Genomic DNA, 20,599 nt, shown 5'->3' on the forward strand with positions numbered 1-20,599 from the left:
TTTTGTTTCATTATTGGCTTGTAGGAGTGTTTTGTAATTAATACTGTAACTGCCCCAAACAGTGACTGGTTAATGTTGAAACACTAGTCTGTGTCCATTCAAGCATTGTATATATGAAGTAAGATTAAAGTACAATGAGTTCCCTGCCTGTTTGAAATGTCTAATTTTGGCTACTATCACTCAAAGTAAAAGATTAACTTTGTTTTTGTACAGTACCGCTTCATCTATGCTGTGAGATAATGTACAGAGCATTCCTAGACTGTTGTGAGGCAGTCCATATGAAAATTCCATGCTGCGCCTGCATCTAACCAGCCAAAAATCAATTTCTAAAGTTGTGATGATAGCCTAACCCCACGCCTATTCCATGCTTTTAAATTCTGTAATTTACTTTATACATGGGCATTAAGCTTGGCTTCCTGTGTTCATCATACAAAACCTACTGGTAGAAACTGGATGGACGGACTATCGTTCACTGAAACAGAGAGTGCTATGTGTTTAACTGGTGATGTGTTAAACTTCCCATGTATCATCCCTTGTGTTGCCACTAGGAGATGTTTGGAAATAATGGAGAGGGAGGGGAGGAGGTGCAGAGAATCATTTAACTCCTTAGGTTATAGGTGAGGTAGAACTTTGGCCCGGAATTTCTTGGATCCCTCTTGAGGGGAAGCTGCACCAGTTTCTGTGCCAATCTTGTTGACAGGAGCTTAATTATTGAATTTCATGAGTGTATTTCTTAATGTTGGAACATTAAAACTGGTATAAAACAAGTGCAGGTGCTGTGTAACCAATTAGAGCAATAGCAAGTGGGTTTCTGTCTTCTGCCATGGTGCCTCACTCCCTGAACCTTTCACCTTCGCTGCACCTTTCCTTCTTTTATAATGCAGAGAAGGGTATAGCCAACGTGGAAGGCCTTTCCAGCTGCTTAGTGCTTTGAGGCTTGCTGTGCTTTGTTTAAATACAGTATTGACCAAGGTGTCAGTAAGAAAAGTCTATTGCAAATCAAAATCCATTCATCTTAGTGATGCTGGATTTCGGTGTGCGTATATTTTTTTGGGTATATACAAATCCAAGCACAATACTGACGTGAATGCAGGAAAATTATTTGAGCCACCGTTGCATTGGGGTTGAAGTTTGCATAGGAGTGGCAGAATATTTGGCTGGTCATAACTTGGAAATGATGCAGACGATTAACAAATGTATGTCTACTGATGTTGTGGCATAAAGCACATATAAATCATGTGTGTCAGTCTTTGGTTGGGGAAAAAATCTCTACATTGCTATTGTGCTGTAGTTATGCTGGTGAGTTCCAGAAAACTCTTGACCTTTCTGTGTTATTGCCTATTTATAAATGTCTTCTCACTCCTCCAAGCACATATATAGTCTAAAGATGTGCGGGTTAGGTTGATTGGCCAGGTTAAAAAAAAAAATTGCCCCTTAGAGTCCTGTGATGCGTAGGTTAGTGGGATTAGCGGGTAAATATGTGGGGGTAGGGCCTGGGTGGGATTGTGGTCTGTGCAGACTCGATAGGCCGAATGGCCTCCTTCTGCACTGTCGGGTTTCTATGATTTCTATGATATATATTGATCCAAGGCTGAGAATCTGATCAGATAATACTTCGAGTAAGTTTCCACCGTTGCTCCTGTGCTAACTCAGAACAGCATGAGAGATGTGTTTAAGGTCACTCACTGGTCAATTATTTAATTTTCCCTCCCTTTCTTATATAAGTAAATAATTTCCCTGTAATGACAAGGCTTTGGTTAGGAAGTTGTTCAAAGTGCATGGATGAACCTGTTCTCTTACCTGTGCCATCCATGATGTTCAGTATTTTGTGACTATGAAAATATTTACTTTTTAAAGATAAATGTCCGTTGCCATTGTTTTTTTAATACTAATTCACAAAGATATTAGTGATCCTTTTTTTCTATGCTCTAGTTCCTTGAGGCAATGTACTTCAGCTATTTCTTTTTCTACAGGTTTGGGTTTTTATTATTGTCTCCAACAGTCCCACGGGCCTCCAAGCTCTCTGGTCTCGGCTCACCAAACTTGTTGCACATTTAGCTGGATTATATTTAATTAATGCTATAAAGTTGTTCAGCCTTCAGCTGAACCAGCCAATCACAGGCTGATTTCCCCTTCATTTGCTGCTGATAAGCTCACTAATGGGTGCTATGGTGGCACATTGGTTAGCACTGCTGCCTCACAGTGCCAGGGACCCAGGTTCAATTCTGACCTTGGGTGACTGTGTGGAGTTTGCACATTCTCCCCATGTCCCTGTGGGTTTCCTTCGGGTGCTTCGGTTTCTTCCTGCATTTCAATGATGTGCGGGTTCGGTGGATTGGTCATGGTAAATGCACAGGAGTGTGGGGATAGGGGGGGTGGGCCTGGGTACTGTTGAATACTGGCTGTTTTGGAGAGTCGGTGCAGAATCAATGGGCTGAATGGCCCCCTTCTGCACTGCAGGGATTCTATGGAGAGAGGGCTTACTAACAATTAGATCGGGAATGCAGTATCACTGTGTTCATCCTTCTATTTGTCAACTTTTCTCAAGTACTCCAGTGTGCAAAATGGTTTTAAAAGATTGTCCCAGTCTGGCAATCTTTATAATCATGGATAAAACAAATTAAATGTTTACACACTTTATAGCTCAATGAACCACGTGCTCCTTGACCAAGCAACTTCAGAAAAAGCTTTCAGGGCATCCAAACATTGTGCAGTTTAGCTCAGCAGCTTCCATTGGGAAAGAAGAATCTGATACTGGGCAAGGAGAATACCTTATACTCACAGAACTATGCAAAGGTAACGTTAAATACTGGCATGAATATATAATAATTTTGCTTATTACTTTGTGGATGCCCTTATCTGGTCAATGTTCAACCGTGACAGGACATAAAAGAAAAACAATCAATTTTCACATATGCATTCACAGCTTAAGGACTTGAAACAATAACTGTTAATCTTTTTGCTCTCTTTTGTTTCCAGGCCAGTTGGTTGAGTTTTTGAAGAGGGCTGAAGCAAATAACCCACTACCATGTAATACGGTGCTCAAGATATTTTATCAGACCTGTCGCGGAGTGCAGCATATGCACAAACAGAAACCGCCAATCATTCACCGAGATCTCAAAGTAAGGAACAGCTTCTGAACCCCTGGCAGAAAAATAATGCACTTTATTCCCGAATTGGAGTGGGTGGTTGTGAAAATGCAGTTGCAATTTTTATAAAAATTCTTCTCTTTTACATTGTATAGGAGTTATCTATGTCCACTCACAACTATTGATTAGGTTTATATCATACATAAGGTACGAGTGCTATTAGAAGTAAAAGTAAAGTTAAAGTGAAGTTTATTTATTAGTCACAAGTAGGCTTACAATCACACTGCAATGAAGTTACTGTAAAAGTCCCCTAGTCATCACACTCTGGTGCATGTTCGGGTACACCGAGGGAGAATTTAGCATGGCCAATTCCCCTAACCTGCACATCTTTGGACTGTGGGTGGAAACTGGAGCACCCGGAGGAAACCCACGCAGACACAAGGAGAATGTGCAAACTCCACACAGACAATGACCCAAGCCGGGAATCGAACTCGGGTCCCTGACGCTGTGAGGCACCAGTGATAACCACTGTGCCACCGTAACTAATCACAACATGTGCACAGCTTCTTGATTACAATATCCAGTGTAAAGATTTGAATATGCCAGTTGATCTGATTTATCACTAGCTACAAGTTGTCCTCAACACAACTTGTGTCTGGCTTATAGATATCAATTACCTTCCCTTTGTCCGAGACGCTGAGTGTTAATGAATACTCTCGTGCTAGGGAGACCTCGACAGATAGACAAGACCTGTGTTCAGGCTGTAAACCACGGTCCCTCCTCATGTTATCTTTAGGCTATTTGATTTCCTGAACAGCCTCACATTGTTTTACAGTCTGTGAGAGTTGACACCTGTGATGTTTCTGCCTGAGAACTAGCAACCCACAGTTGCCTCCTTGTGTACAGTCGTGGAACTAGCAGTGTGTATGATTTTTCCGCTAAGCTACATTTTTTAACCCTTTCACCGAATATGATTATAAGTATGGCTATAAGCCCCTTTCAATTTTCCCCTTTGGCAATTGGGTGACCACCTAAAAAAGCTCATATGATGTTGAGAACACCTTCCTGAATCCTTTGGCTGGCCAGTTGTCCAGAAGTCGAGAGGTATCCAAAACTATCAGGCTGTAAATTTCAGCTTCTAACTTCCCCCTTTTTCCTTTTCATAGGGTGCCATGGGAGTTTCGTGAGGCACTGCCAGAATTGGCAATTTAGATCTTCTTTGATAACAGTACATCATGGTGGACCATAATAACATGACCTCTATGCCGTTCTTAATCCCCATCCTGCTTATTTCCCACTGATGAGTTAAGCGGATTCCTGCAATTCCCAGAATACATCCCACCAATGGTGTTGTCCCTGATTGTTTCAATCCGGTGGCATTCTGTGTAGCTAGGTTCATCTGTATACATTCTTATGGGTCTCTTCTCTGGAGAGCCTGAGATAGTTATGGGCAATTTCCACAGCCTCCCGCATGCCCCGTTGGACTACTTTCTCTGGTGTCTCGTCAGTGTACAGCAAGTCATCCCACCAGGCACCAAACACGTAACTGATGTTTTTCTGGGCAAGTGAAACTCTCCCACAGTCAATGGGTGTGACCATGTAGTCAAACTTTAGTTTTCCCAATCCTAACTAACCTATCTCAGGGGGGTTGTACCATGTTTGTACATTGGGTATCTAATTGAAATCCACAGGTACTAAGATTATAACATGTAACATCAAAACAATCAAGTCTATCGATTATATGAGTATATAATTCTTAGCAATAACGACCTTCTCGTCCAGCTTCCCACACCAAGGGGGAATGAGTCCACTCAGCAATCTGATCTCAAGATCAAAGGGCTTTTGATAGAGAATGAATAATTATAAACATAACAGTATGACCATCATCCTAACCCTGTGTGATGTTTATATATGTTAGCTTAACTTCTGTAGTAGGGAAAATGCGTGAATCTATCATCAAGGAAGAAATAACAAGACATCTGGATATAAATTGTCCCATTGGTAAGATGCAGCATGGTTTCATGAAGGGAAGGTCATGTTTGACTAATTTGTGGGAATTTTTTGAGAACATTACATGTGCAGAGGATAATGGGGAATCTGTGGATGTGTGCATCTGGATTTCCAGAAGGCATTTGACAAGGTGCTGCACCAAAGACTGCTACATAAGATAAAGGTGCACGGTGTTACGGCTAATGTATTCGCATGGATAGAGGATTGGTTAACTAATAGAAATCAAAGAGTGGGGGTAAATGTGTGTTTTTCTGGCTGGCGATCAGTGACTAGTGGTGTGCCTCAGGGATCAGTGTTGGGACTGCAGTTGTTTATGATTTACATAGATGATTTGGAGTTGGGGACCAAGTGTAGTGTATCAAAATTCGCAGATGACACTAAGATGAATGGCGGAGTAAAATGTGCAGAGGACGCTGAAAGTCTGCGAAGAGATACAGATAATCTAAGTGAGTGGGCGAGGGTCTGGCGGATGGAGTGCAATGTTGGTAAATGTGAAGTCATCCATTTTGATAGGAATAACAGCAAAATAGACAGTAATTTAAATGGTAAAAAATTGCAGCATGCTGTTGTGCAGAGGGACCTGGGTGTCCTTGCGCAAGAATCTCAAGGAGTTGGTTTGCAGGTGCAGTAGGTAATTAAGAAGGCAAATAGAATTTTGTCCTTTATTGCTAGAGGGATGGAGTTTAAAAACAGCGAGGTTATGTTGCAGCTGTATAAGGTGCTGGTGAGGCCACACCTGGATTACTGTATACAGTTTTGGTCTCCTTACTTGAGAAAGGATATACTGGCACTGGAGGGGGTGCAGAGGAGATTCACTAGGTTGATTCCGGAGTTGAGAAGGTTGACTTATGAGGAGAGACTGAGTAGACTGGGGCTATACTCATTGGAATTCAGAAGAATGGGGGAGATCATATAGAAACATATAAGATTATGAAGGGAATAGATAAGATAGAAGCAGGGAAGTTGTTTCCACTGGCAGGTGAAACTGGAACTAGGGGGCATGGCCTCAAAATAAGGGGAAGCAGATTTAGGACTGAGTTGAGGAGGAACTTCTTCACACAAAGGGTTGTGAATCTGTGGAATTCCCTGTCCAGTGAAGCAGTTGAGACGAGTTCATTGAATGTTTTTAAGGCAAGGATAGATAAATTTTTGAATAGTAAAGGAATTAAGGGTTATGGTAAGTGGGCGGATAAGTGGAGCTGAGTCCATGAAAAGATCGGCCATGATCTTACTGAATGGCGGAGCAGGCTCAAGGGGCCAGATGGCCTACTCCTGCTCCTCGTTCTTATGTTCTTATGTATATATATATTCTTAATGTCCAGAGTATTGTCTGTATCATTCATGTAGGTGATGTTAAAACCCTCAAGTGGCTGATACTCATACTGCCATCCCATTTCATAGATTGCTTCATCCTCTAATATTGGCCATTCCGGTGCCCAACTGCACCCGGCATGCATGAGTCGGGTTTGGGTAGAAAGCTGTCTTTCACGGCAGGGTAGTTGTGGACCTTTGATGTCGGACCTCTGGTGAAGTCACTATCATGGCTCTGTAACTGGTCAGTGTTACTCTGTCCGATATCCAAGTGCTGGGTTTCTTTATCCATTCTCCTGCTCCTCTGGTGGTTGAACGTACTGTCTGGGGTGTAGGCAAGTGTCAGCCTTCCACATGCACTGTTGGTGCCTCCCAGGATTCCACAATAATAATCAGAGTAAATAGGAATCTGTGAAAACGTTAACATTGATCCCCACCAGTCAGGTTTTTTGGAGTCCTCATAGGTTTTTAACTGAGCATAATGCTTCCATCTGCTTCTCATCTTTGTATCAATGAATGCGCACATATTACCTGTCATAATTATCTTGTAAGGTCCGTGCCACTGAGGTTGGAGACCGCTACACTCCGGTTCCACCTTCACTATCACCATATCATCTACTTGTGATACTTCCGATTTTTCAAATTGCTGATCTCTCTCTAAATCCTGCACTGCCTTTTGGTCCTTGATTTGCTTCTTAATCAGGTATAGTTGGTTACTGAACTCTCTCACGGACTCTCGGATCCTGCCTCTAAGTGGCCCTGCATCGGTTCCCCCTTCTGTAATTCCCTCAGATAGCTGCGAGGTTCGAGCCGTCATTAACTCAAAGGGTGTGAATCCGGTATTCCGATTCGGGGTGGCTTGTAATTGCATCAGGATATCCGGCTAGACTGTTGCCCAGTCTTCCCCGGTTTCTGAATCACTGAATCACTTTATCTGTGGAAGTTTTAAGGATCCGATCATTCGCTCAGCCATTCCAGAACTTTGTGGGTGGTAGGGTATGTGAAATTTTTGTTTAATCCAATTTGCATATACACTTCCCCGACTACTGCCCATCCCGTCTTCGGTTCCCCATCCACTATCCTCTGTGACCCATCTGTAAACAGCATTTTAGCTGCTTCCTCCCTCATCTGATTCTCTTCTTAATCTCCAGCCTGACCTCACATACATGATCCTTTCCTTCAATGTTTTCATGTGTCCTGCTGGGTTGTTCCACGCTCCTTAGTATCGTGATTCGCCCGTTTGCTGGAAGAATGACTGGTGGGGGTCACTTGATCCGATATGCAGTAATTGGGTTTCTTGATCCATTCTCTTGTTCCTCCAGTTGGTAGCTGAACATACTGTCCAGGATACAGGCATGTGCTGTTCCTTATGGTCGCCTTTGGTGCCTCCCACTATTCCATGATAGTCACCAGAGTAAATAGGAACCTCTGAAAATATTAACATTGATCCCCACTAGTTGGGTGGTCGTCAGGTTTTTTCGAGTCCTCGTACATTTTTAGTTGAGTATAATGCTTCCACCGACTTCCCGTCTTTGTATCAACGAGCAGACACTCACTGACCAACATTGGCTTCTGGTGAAGCAAGGACATGATTTAAAATTCTCATCCTTACTTTCAGATTTTGCCATGACCTTGCTCCTCTCTAGATTTGTAATCTCCTTCAACCCACAACCCTCCAAGATATGTGTTCCTCCAATTCTGGTCTTCTGTGCATTCCCAATTATAATTGCTCCACTGTTGATGTTTCTGTATTCAGTTGGTTAGCTCCTAAGGTCTGGAATTTGCTTCCTACATTTCTGTGTCTCAACATTGCTTTCCTCCTTTAAACACGATTTAAAACCTATCTGTTTGACCAAACATTTGGTGATCAGACTTAATTTCTTCTTACGTGGCTCAGTGTCATACTTGTTTAATAATGCTCCAATGAAGCATCTGTAAGTATGTTTGATCTGGCATCACTTTGCCACTTTACGATAAATGTGAGATCTTTTGATGAAGGTAGTTTTGTACTACTTGTGACACCCCGTTGACATTCAATTGTTGACTTCTCCTCCCAACGTCCTGGAGTTGTATTGACAGAAACTGAACTGGAAAAGCCATATAAATAATGTGGCTACTCGAGCAGGTCAGAGACTGGGAATTCTGTGGCAAGTAACTTGGCTCCTAATTCTCCATACCCTATTCACTATCTACAAAACACGAGTCAGGAGTGTGATGGAATACAATGCAGCCCTCTTGATTGGCACTTCATCCACTGCTTAAACATCCACTCCCTTTACTGATGCACAGAGAAAGCATTATTTACCATCTACAAGATGCACTGCAGCAACTCCTCAAACCTCCTTCCAAGCCTGCAACCTCTACCACTTAGCAGGACAAATGCAGTAAGTCGGTGAATGGGAACAACACTACTTGCAAGTTCCCTTCCAAGCCTACATACAATCTTGACTTAGAGCTTTATCGCTGTTCCTTCCTTGTTGCTGGGTCAAAATCCTGGAACTCTTTCCCTAACAGCACTGGGTGACCCTGCACTACATGAACTGCAGCAGTTCAAGAAAGTGACCCACCACTACCTTCTCGAGAACAATTGGGAATGGGCAATAAATTCTGGCCTTGCCTGCAATGCTCACGTCCCAGAGTTAAACAAAAAGTTATTGACAACCACTACAACGTTACGTTTTTAAGTTTTAGAATTAAATGAGAACAGATCTTTTTCCCTTTTCTAGTTTTGCATTGAATGGTTGAGAGTTTCTCACTGAGGAGTCCTTCCATGAGGATGTTCTGGTTTTTAAAATATAAATTGAGGCTGTAAGATTATTTGGAAATGTTGCATTTCTCTTCACAAACTAATACTCCTTCACTTTGATATAGGAAAGTATATTTGTATAATCTTCAATTCTTTAGTTACAGCTAAGTCTGTGTGTGCCAGAACATGCTGTGAAGTCAAATTATTGCTTTCTTTATATGTATGTGCAGTCGCAGCTCATGAATTGGCGAATATTTTTTTAAATATATATATGGCGTCCCCAATTTTAAAATGTTTGGGAAAAACAAAAGCTCAGGTGTTTGGACTATGGCAAAACTTATTCTCTGCATTATTTTTCCAGTGAAGTTTTAGTTTTCCCAGAAACAGAGAACATTCTTCAGTTACTCTGTGTTTAACACTCTTATACTTTTTATTGAGCATGTTTGCTGTATTGGAGAAACAGAAAGGAGCCATTCATATCTGAAGCAATTAATTCTCACTATTCAAAGTCTGGCGAGGACAATATTATTATATCGCAATTGAGAAAAGATGGATGCAACATGTATTTTATTTTGGTGTTAGAGTGCTGGTCTTCAAATTAAAAAGATAGAGAAATACTGGAGAAAGTGCAAAAAAGATTTACAAGGATGATATCAGAACTGAAGGGCTTTCAGCTTTTGGGAAAGTTGGAACAGGTTGGAGCTTTTTACTTTTGAAAATAAAAGACTTAAAGGAGATTGGTCTTTAGAATTATTATTCCCTTGCCACTGGGAAATCTGAAATTTCTGGCCAGTGAGTGCGAAGAGAATGCTTCTTCTTGGAGGAGAATCTAAAGCCCGTATATGCAAGATTGTTACTAATAAATCCAATAGAGGAATTGCATTTCTTTATTAGAGTGTAGATCTCGCCATCAGGTAATGTAGCTATTGAGGTAAATGTTTTTAAAAGGGGACTAGGCGAATATATGAGAGAAAAGGGAATAGAAAGATATGCTGAAAAGCACAAATGAGTTGATGGAATGAGATAATATTCATATGGAGTACAAACACCAGTAAGGACTAGTTGACCTGATAGCCTATTTCTGTGCTTTATGTTCTGTGAAATATACAAAATTCATTAATACTCATGATTCTTGTTCTTCACTATGCCAAATATTGAGGAAGAGAGGCAATTAGTACATCTCCTACAATTTTGTTCACCTATTGGATTTAAAAAAAACCCAATCTTTTATTTTGTGTCTCTGACCTTAAAACTCAGTGATATACCTTTTTATATTTGGCTTATCAGTCCCTATACATGGTACATGGTGTGCTTACAAATTGAAAGCAATGTCGTTAAAGGAATTTTTCAAACATTCTGTGCAGCTGACATCCAACAAATATTAGCACACACTTGAAATCTCCTTGTGTCTAAAACAACAAAATATTGCAACAAAAGTAATACATGATTAAATCAAAAATGCATTTTACTACTTGGAAGTTTTCCTGGTATTGTCCTGGAAAGTGCAGAGGAGAAACCTGCAACTTGCACTATTTTTATTTAAAACATTATTCCCCATAAATAACTGTAATTAAAATTTCTTCTTTGTTTAATACGTTTCTGTCCCAAATCTGTTCCTTGCAGATTCATGGTGTGATGCAGGTAGACTGATCAGAAATCGCTATGATTGGCTATTTCTGCTGTTTTTCCAGATTTCCCCTCCCTGCTTTCACCTTGGGAAGAAAATGCAACACATATTCACAAGATTTGTTGTTGTTACAGTCAGTATTGTATTTGCTGATCTTAATGTTACTGTATGCTTTACCTTTAATGTAGGTTGAAAATCTCTTGGTCAGTCATCAAGGTACTATCAAGCTCTGTGATTTTGGCAGTGCTACAAGTATAGCACACTACCCAGACTACACATGGTCTGCACAGAAAAGAGCAATGGTGGAGGAAGAGGTATGTGTGTACTTTTATCAGAGAGATAATTTGAGAATACACATTGAATAGCACAGATTACACAATGGCACATTTTAAAAAGGAACAAGGAACTTTGCCTGGTGTCCTGGCCAATATTTATCCTTCAATAAGTAACAACGCAGACTGCCTGGTCATGTATCTCACTGCTGTCTATCAAACATTGCTGTATACATATTAGCTGCTGTGTTTCCCTATATTAGAACAGTGACCACATTTCAAAATGACATAATTGTTGCAAAAGGATTTGGAATATTGTGAAATATTGTGAAAGGTGCTATTTGAATGCTAATTCTTTCATTTTCCTTTATAACTCTTGATATTTCACTGTCATGTGTCAGTTAGCACAGCAATAAGTAGTTAATTATGCATGACCTACTGGTCCTGAACCAGTATTCTGTTTACCTATTATTGTCAAGGGTTATTTTTAAGTTATGTTCTTTGAATGAGAAGGAACAGTTGAAGTTACCCTTGGAGTGATTCATGAATGTTTCAAAAAGGGAATGCTTACATGAAGCTATATAGTATAATGGTACTTGACATTTGATGTTGATAAGTAGGGTGCATTGGTGCAAAATTCCTTCCCAATTGGGTAAACTTATTATGTCTACGCTGTCGCTTTGTTCTTTGAAAGTATGTCTAGAGCTGAAGTTGCATGGGGCTTATTGTACCAAGTATATGTAAAGAGGACAAATGTTGAGAAAATGAAACTAAAGTTAAATATCAGGTGTGAAATCTCTGTTGATGTAACTTCTGACTTATTCAAATATTAAAGCAGTTGCTGTGATAAAACATATTGATTAAATAAAACTATTTTGACAAAAGAGTGATCAAGGTGTGCATTTATCCATCATTCAGTTTTATGCTAAACTTGGGGTGTTTTTGTTGTAGTTTCTCATTCATTTGTTTTGGTTTTGTCCTCTGGCAACATTATAGGTCACTGATAGCACTGTGAGGAAAGAATTCACATTTGTACAGTATATTCCACAACCTCAAGCCACCACAAGGCACTTTACAGATAATAAAATAGTTTTGTTTTAACTATGATGTACCAAATACTGAAAACATAAAACAGTTGTTCCCTTGAATGTTATAGTGCCAAGTTAAAGTCCCAGCAGATTGGAATTTAGTACACGTAACACCATTATCGAGAAAGAAGGGAGAAAGAAAAACGGAACAACAGGCCAGTTAGCCTGACATCAGTTGTCAGGATTTTCTTTTTTATTCTTTCAAGGACTGCGAATGTTGCTAGCAAGGTTAGCTGTATTGTCCATCCCTAATTGCCCCTGAGAAGATGGTGGTGAGTTGCTGCCTTGAACCACTGCAGTCCCTTTGGTGTAGGTAGGGAGTTCCAGATTTTTAACCTTGCCGCATTGAAGGTACAGCGCTATGGTTCCAAGTCAAGATGGTGTGTGGCTTGGAGGGGAATTTGCTGGTAGTGGTGTTCCCATGTGCCTGCTGCCCTTCACTTTCAAGGTAGTATTTGAATGGTGCTGGAGGCTTGGCAAGTTGCTGCAGTGCACCTTTTATATGGTATACACTGTTGTGACAGTGTGCCAGCGTTGGAGGGAGTCAATGTTTAAGGTGTTAGATGGGGTGCCAACGAGCGGGCTGCTTATTCTGGATGCAATTGAGATTCTTGAGTGTTGTTGGAGCTGTCGTAATCTAGGCAATTGGAGAGTATTTCATTACACTTCTGACCAGTGCCTTGTAGGTAGTGGACAGGCTTTCGGGAGTCAGAAGGTGAGTTAGTTGCAGCAGAATTTTCAGCCTCTGACTTGCTCTCTTGTCGGATTTACATGAATCTTTCAATTCAGTTTCTGGTCAATGGATGTTGATGGTGGGGGATTCAGCAATGGCAATGCTATTCAATGTCAAGGGAAGATGGTTAGGGTTTCCTTTGTTGGAGATGGTCACTGCCTGGCATGTGTGGTGCAAATGTACTTGCCACTTGTCAGCCCAAGCCAGGATATTGTCCAGGTCCTGCTGCATTTGGACGTGCTTCAGTATCTGAGGAGTTATGTACAGTGCTGAATACTATGCAATCATGAACGAACACCCCCATTTTTGAGCAGGCTCTTTGATGTCACATTCAAGTCAAATGATGTCTTGATGTTATGAGGATGTAATGATGACTGGAGCCCTAGCATTGATGAGCAGCTTATTGCTATGTAAGTACCACTTGATAGCAATTTTGACAATGTCTTCCATTATATTGCTGATTGAGAGTAGACGGATGGGGTGGTAATTGGCTGGATTGGATTTATTCTGCTTTATGTGGATCACTGTTGGAATTTATTATTAAGAAAGTCTTAACAATGCAAATCATAGGATGATTAGATGAAATGCACATGGTTTTATGGAAAGGAAATTGTGCCTGACAAATTTGTTCGAGCTTTTCAGGACAATGATTTACTTCGCAGTAAATGCCATCCATTTTAATGAAACATAAAAACACTCTTGTTTTTAAACCAGATTACAAGAAACACCACACCAATGTATCGGACACCAGAGATAATAGATCTTTATTCCAATTATCCAATCAATGAAAAACAGGATATCTGGGTAAGTTTTCTATAACGTATTATGCTTTGTAAGAGCAGGACAATTTAGCTTTTTATTTATTTGCAGGATATGGGCATTGATGGTCTGGCTGTACTTATTGCCCTTCAAAAGGTGCTGGTGAGATGCCTTCTTGAACACAATTGAGGGGCTTGCTAGGGTTAACCACGTTGCTGTGGGTTTGGAGTCAGACTCGATAAGAACAGCAGATCTCCTTTTCTAAAGGACATTAGTGAATGGGTTTTTACAACAATCCAGTAGTTTGATGGTTAGCATTACTAATACTAGCTTCGATTAAAGATTCAATTAATTAACTGATTTTAAATTCTATAGTTGATGGGATTTGAAATTATTTCTCCAGATTTTTGGTCCAGATCTCAAGGTTATTAGCCTAGCAACAAAGTCACAATACTACTGTCAGCCATCAGTAGTAAATACTTTATGGTTGTTTCATTTTGGTCAAAATTTGGATATTTTTATTTATAAAATGAGTACTGATTCCCATAATGGGTGGTGCAGCATAAAAGATTGTGATTCATTTAAGATTTGGTTCTGTGGTCTAAAGTTATTTTAACTTGATTAAATGACAGCTTTACTATTCTGTCTCCACTTCACATAATTGAATACTATATCTACTCTCACTGTTATGCTTTTAATTGCTTCTGGTTAATTTTACTTCTGCTTTCCATTTGCTTGTTAAAAATGTATGCTTTGTTTCACAATATTATCATGAAGCAGGCATAATTTATTTTAATTGCGTATATCATTCATCTGTTACAAAAATGCTTTGAATCATAGAATTTTGTAGCACCTGTTGAGATCATAAAGCCCATTACAGCTGAGATATGTTTCAAAGAGTTATCCCCTAGGTCTCGTCCCCCTGCATTTTTCCTTTCCCATTTTAAATTCTCTTGCTCAAATATTTAACACAATTCTGCTCTCACCAGTGTTTCTTGATAGGATATTCCATGTTATCACAATGCTCTGGACATTGGTGATGTTACTCTATATAATTATAGAATTCAGTTTCCTAGAGTAAAAGAGCTTATTAAGCTCCATTATCATTGTTCATTCGTAACCTTAGTGTCCAGTTAACATTTATCATATTTTGCATTCAACCTTGTTGTTCCCAGTAGTGACAATTACTGGCAATACCCGATTGTTTGTTTTTCTGGCTTTGAGCAGCTTTCTTTCGTGTGAATGTTAGTAAATAGAACTGGTTACCATAATTTCAGTCACTGGAAAACTGTTTTACTGACAGAATTGTACAAACTCTGTTCCAAGTACCTCAACCTCAGATATTGTTTTCTCCAAGAAGCACACTTCGTGCTTTAGGTCGGCTGTTCTCAGGAATGTTGTAGAAAAGATTTCCCAACGATGTCTGGGATCTTTCCACACATACAGTCCCAGCAATAAGCATGAATCTTAATTGTTAGTGAATGAAGCTAAGAAACATCATATGAGGTTGTCCCAGACTAATGCTTCCTATCTAATTGGTCCAAAAGGACAACAGGAAAAACTGCTTTGCCCAACAAAGCTCCTTGTTAACTCACTTTTGGCAAACACAAAATCAAATTGTTAACTTAGGAAATGGTTCTGGTCATTTCTGAAGAGTACATTTATTTTGCTTATAATTTCCAGATACTATGATTGGAGAAAGTTCACATCCATGAAAACCAGAGAATAGGAATCCAGATCAATTGGAGTTTAATTGTCTTGGGGAATCCACAATATTTGCACATACCTCTAATACAGTGCCTGAAAACCCCTGAGAGGCTTTCATCATTGCAGAGTTTAAAGTTCTTAATTTCTTAAGTTCTTAATTGCACACTGGGTCAGTTTTAAATAAACGAAGCAAGCTTCTCAAGTCGAGGATTGTGCCCATGCTCGTGTACAGTATGGTATCTAACTAATCAACTGTTTGCACCATCTTGCTGCAGTAGTAAGGGCAACACCCCTATGCGCCTGTCTTCACAGTTAAGCTGAAAACTATGATATGCAGTGGATACTGAAACAACAACAAAAAATGTTGGCAATTTCTGCTGAATGTTTTCCCTTTTCCATTGAAAGCTCTGGGGTTCTCTTTGGGCCTTCAAATAAAATTCCAACACCTTCCCCTAGGGAATGGAGATGTTGATGAGAAAAGCTGAAACCTACTTTAGAGGATTTAAATAGTGCCAACAATGACTGTGTCAGGAATACAGCATATCCAATCATAGCTGGTAATCTGACCAATGAAATGTGACCGATTAACAATCAGATTCTATCTATTTTATTCATAAATTGGCAAAAGAACCAGAGGTGACACAAAGAAACATTTGTTTGTCCAGTGTGTTATGATGATCTGGAATGCATGTCTGAAAGCATGCTGGATTGAGTTCAAGAGTAACTTTGTCTTGTGCCATTTTATGAAAACTTAAAACCTCCTTGAGGTGTTTACTTACAGTGATGGAAGTGAATCACTACCAATCCAAGGTTTCTTCATTTGACCTTCTGTTTATCAGCCAGCGTTCAGTAAGTGCCTGTCTATTGTGATGGTGTTTTTTTAAGATACACTTTATCTTCCTATAAACACCTGGCTGATCAGAGTCCTCTCCCACTATAGAGCTTGCTCAGCATGTATTAGCCTTTTAAGGAAACTTGGCTTAATTGTAAATTGGGAGAGATTTTTAGCTATAACTATTGCGATGATCCAGTTCCTTACTGCTCAAACTGTAACCTGACTACTCCAAGACCAGTTTAGAACTACTCAGCTTGGACAATTCAATCTGAAAGCAAAAAAGAAGAGGCACAGTGGTTATCACTGCTGCCTCACAGGGTTAGGGACCTGGGTTCGATTCTGGCCTTGGGTGACTGAACGTGTGGAGTTTACATCTTCTCCCCATGTCTGCGTGGGTTTCCTCTTTGCTCTGGTTTCCTCCCTTAGTCCAAAGATGTGCAGGTTAGGAGGATTGGCCGTGCTAAAACTGCCCCTTAGTGTCCAAAGATGTGTAGGTTGGGTGGATTAGCCATGGCAAATGCATGGGGTTACGGGGATAGGGTAGAGACCATAAGACTTGGGATAGAATTAGGCCAGTCGGCCCATCGAGTCTCTCCGCCATTCAATCATGGCTGATATTTTTCTCATCCCCATTCTCCTGCCTTTTCCCCATAACCCCTGATCCCCTTATTAATCAAGAACCTATCTATCTCTGTCTTAAAGATACTCAATGACCTGACCTCCACAGCCTTCTGCAGCAAAGAGTTCCACAGATTCACCACTCTCTGACTGAAGAAATTCCTCCTCATCTCTGTTTTAAAGGATCGTCCCTTTAGCCTGAGGTTGTGCCCTCAGAGGGTAGGGCCTGGGTGGGATGCTCTTTCGCAGAGTTGATGCAGACTCAATGGGCTGGATGGCCTCTTTTTGCACTGTATGGATTCGATGGATTAATATATAAATTTCCTGTTGGAAAGAAATTAACTTGATGTCATTCTAGGTTGAGTAGCTCCTCCTAAGGGAGGTTATTAGTTCAAAAATACACACTGTTCCAATTGTTCATTTCCAATGCACTCTGCTGCATAATCCATATTGTTAAAATACAGACTAGAGTGCAGCTGTAGTAAAAATCGCATCATCATTTATAATTTATAAAAACTGAATTTAAAAGTTAAAGTTTATTATCACAAGTAAGCTCACATTAACACTGCCCTCCAGTTTCAGAATGTTGGAGATTCAATTCCCCATCTTTCAACGTTAGCTGATTGCAGCGAAGTGGCACTATAGGTTGGCTGAGAGGAGGAGAAAAAGTGCTCCAGCGACTGCTGCAAAGGGATGCCATTTTAACATGGAATCAGCCTCTGCTTTGATGCACTGAAGTTGAATATTCTATCAATACTCAGTTGAGGTTTCACAATGAAGAATGGTCACCAGGGCTAGGCTTTGGAACATGTGACCTTTGCCTGCAGAATCATACCTCAATGAAGCATCAATGTCTTTAGATGAGAAGGAGGAAGGGATTAATGTACTCAGAGATGTAGTCAATTGAGCAAATTTGGCCCATTGAGTTTATGCTATCTCTCCACAGAATAATCCAATCAGTTCCAGTGTCGTGCTCTATCTCTACTTACCCTACAAATGTATCTCCCTCAAGTGCCCACCCATTTTCCTATTGAAATCATTCATCATCTCCAATTCCATCACCCCAGAGGCAGCGAGTTCCTGATTATTACCATTTGCTGAGTAAAATCATTTTTCCTCACATCCGCTCTGCATCTCTTGCCTAAAACCTTAAATTGGTGGTCCCTAGTCTTTGTACCATCAGCTAATGGGAACAGCTTTTCTTTGCCTACCTTATCTAAACCTGTCACAATCATGTACACTTCTATCTAAAATCCCATAATCACTTTTGCCCTAGGGAGGACAATCCTAGTTCTCTAACCGAACCTTGCAGTTAAAAGCCCTTATCCATAGAATCCTTCTGGTAAATCTCCTCTGCACACTTTAAAGGACCCTCAATCTTCTGAAAGTGTAGTGACCTAAACTAGATGCAACACACTACCGGTGACCTAACCACAGCTTTATAAAGATTACACATAACTTCCTTGCTTTTGTGCTCAATGCTGCTATTTATGAAACACAAGATCCTATATATTTTGTTACTTTCTCAGTACTTCCTAACACCTTCATTAGCACTCCTGTCCCACTATCCCTGCACACTCTTTGAAACTATGCCATTTACCCTATATTGCCTCGAGTCAAAGTGCATCACCTCACATTTCTCTGTATTAAATTTCCTCTGCCTCTTGTCTACCCATTCTACTATCTATTCTACAACCTATTCATATTTTGTTACAGTTGATTGCCACACCTCCAAGATAGTACCATAAGAAGTAGGAACAGGAGTAGGCCATTCAGCCCTCCGAGCCTGCTCCTCCATTTAATAAGATCATGGTTGATCTAAAACTCAGTATTTCTATTTTCCTGCCTTATCTCCATAACTCTTAATTCCCCACTGTTTTAAAAACCTACCCTTCTCAACCTTGAAAATGTGCAAGGACTCGGCCTCCACAGCTTCCTGGGGTAAAGAATTCCAAAGATTCATCACTCTTTGAAAGAAGAAATTCTTCCTCAAATCTGTCTTAAATGAGCACCCTCTTATTCTGCAACTATACTCTGGTCCTGTACTCTCCCGTGAGTGGAAACATCCACCTAACATTTACCCTGTCTAAGCCCCTGAGAATCTTATATGTTTCAATCATATCACCTCTCATTCTTCTGAACTCCAAACAGTACAGACCCAACTTGTTTAATTTTTCCTATACGGCAGTCCCTCCATACTTGGGATCTTTGTAAACCTCCTCTGTACTGCCTTCAATGATCATAGAATTATACAGTGCAGAAGAGGCCCATCGAGTCTGCACCAATATGTGAGAAACACCTGACCTTCCACTTAATCCCATTTACCAGCACTTAGCCCATAGCTTCAACTGTTATGATGTGCCAAGTGCTCATCCAGATATTTTTTAGAAGATGTGAAAGCTTCTACCACCCTCCCAGGCAGCGCATTCCAGACTGTCACTGCCCTCTGGGTAAAAACGCCTTTCCTCACATCTCCCCTAAACCTCCTGCCCCTCATCTTGAACTTATGTCCCCCTGTGACTGACCCTTCAACTATGGAGAACAGCTGCTCCTTATCCACTCTGTCCATGCCCCCATAATCTTGTACACCTCAATCAGGTTCCACCTCAGTCTTCTGCTCCAACGAAAACAATCCAGGCCTATCCAGCCTCTCTTCATAACTTAAATGTTCCACCCCAGGCAGCATCCTGGTAAATCACCTCTGCACCCCAGGCAGCATCCTGGTGAATCGCCCCTGCACTCCATCCAGTGCAATCACATCCTTCCTATAATGTGGCGACCAGAACTCCACATACTCGAGCTGCAGTCTCACCAAATTTCTATATAATCCAACATGATTTTCCTGCTTTTGTAATCTATGCTTTGATTGATAAAGGCAAATATCCCATATGCCTTTTCCACCATCCTGCTAACATACCCTTCCGTCTTCAGAGATCTATGGACAAACATACCAAGGTTTCTTTGTTCCACAGAACTCCCTAGTGTCATGCTGTTCATTGAATACTTCCTTATCAAATTACTCCTTCCAAAGTGTATCACCTCTCACTTTTAAGGGTTAAATTCTGTCTGCCACTCATCTGTCCATTAGACCATTCTGTCTATATCTTGTAGCCCAAGACATTAATATACCTTTCCTTAAATAAGGGATCTAAACTGTACACTGTATTCTAAATGTGGCCTCACTAATACTTTGTACAGTTACAGCAACATCTGTTTATTTTTATATTCTAGTTCCCTTAAAATAAAAGTCACCATTCCATTTGCCTTCCCTATTACCTTCTGCATCCATATGCTAGCTTTCTGGGTTTCATGAGCAAGGACCCGCAAAGACCCTTTATGCCACAGATTTCTGCGGTTCTCTCCATTGTAATCCTTTCTCATTGTTTCTTCCAAAATGAACAACCTCACATTTTCCCCTGTTAAATTCAATTTGACAATTTTCTTTCTGCCCACTCACTTAGCTGTCAATATCTCTCTGTAAGCTGTTTATATCCTCCTTACAACCTGCCTTCCCTCCCAGCTTTGTATCATCTGCAAATATGGTCACAGTACACTCTGTTCCTTCCTGAAAATTATTAGTATATATTGTGAAGAGTTGTGGTCTCAGTACTGATCCCTCTGGAAAGACCACCTCATCATTACCTGCTGCTTCCTTTTAGTTAGTAAGGAGTCTAACAACACCAGGTTAAAGTCCAACAGGTTTATTTGGTAGCAAACGCCACTCGCTTTTGGAGCGCTGCTCCTTCGTCAGATGGAGTGGAAATCTGCTCTCAAACAGGGCACAGAGACACAAAATCAAGTTAC

At 40.5% G+C, this 20,599-nt stretch overlaps 1 protein-coding gene across 3 annotated transcripts in view; it reads left to right on the forward strand.

Annotated features, from left to right (window-relative positions):
- gak (cyclin G associated kinase) overlaps window positions 1-20,599 on the forward strand; it is a 132,645-nt gene that overhangs the window by 25,922 nt on the left and 86,124 nt on the right. For 2 of the 3 annotated variants that reach the window (XM_078214129.1, XM_078214130.1), the window contains exons 4-7: window positions 2,682-2,796; window positions 2,980-3,122; window positions 10,972-11,097; window positions 13,591-13,680. In XM_078214129.1, the coding sequence (XP_078070255.1) occupies window positions 2,682-2,796; window positions 2,980-3,122; window positions 10,972-11,097; window positions 13,591-13,680 (474 nt within the window). The remainder of the gene's footprint in view (window positions 1-2,681; window positions 2,797-2,979; window positions 3,123-10,971; window positions 11,098-13,590; window positions 13,681-20,599) is intronic. The other variant, XM_078214132.1, reaches the window with a different exon arrangement.

Source organism: Mustelus asterias, chromosome 6 (assembly GCF_964213995.1).
Source record: "Mustelus asterias chromosome 6, sMusAst1.hap1.1, whole genome shotgun sequence".
Taxonomy (NCBI): Eukaryota; Metazoa; Chordata; class Chondrichthyes; order Carcharhiniformes; family Triakidae; genus Mustelus; species Mustelus asterias.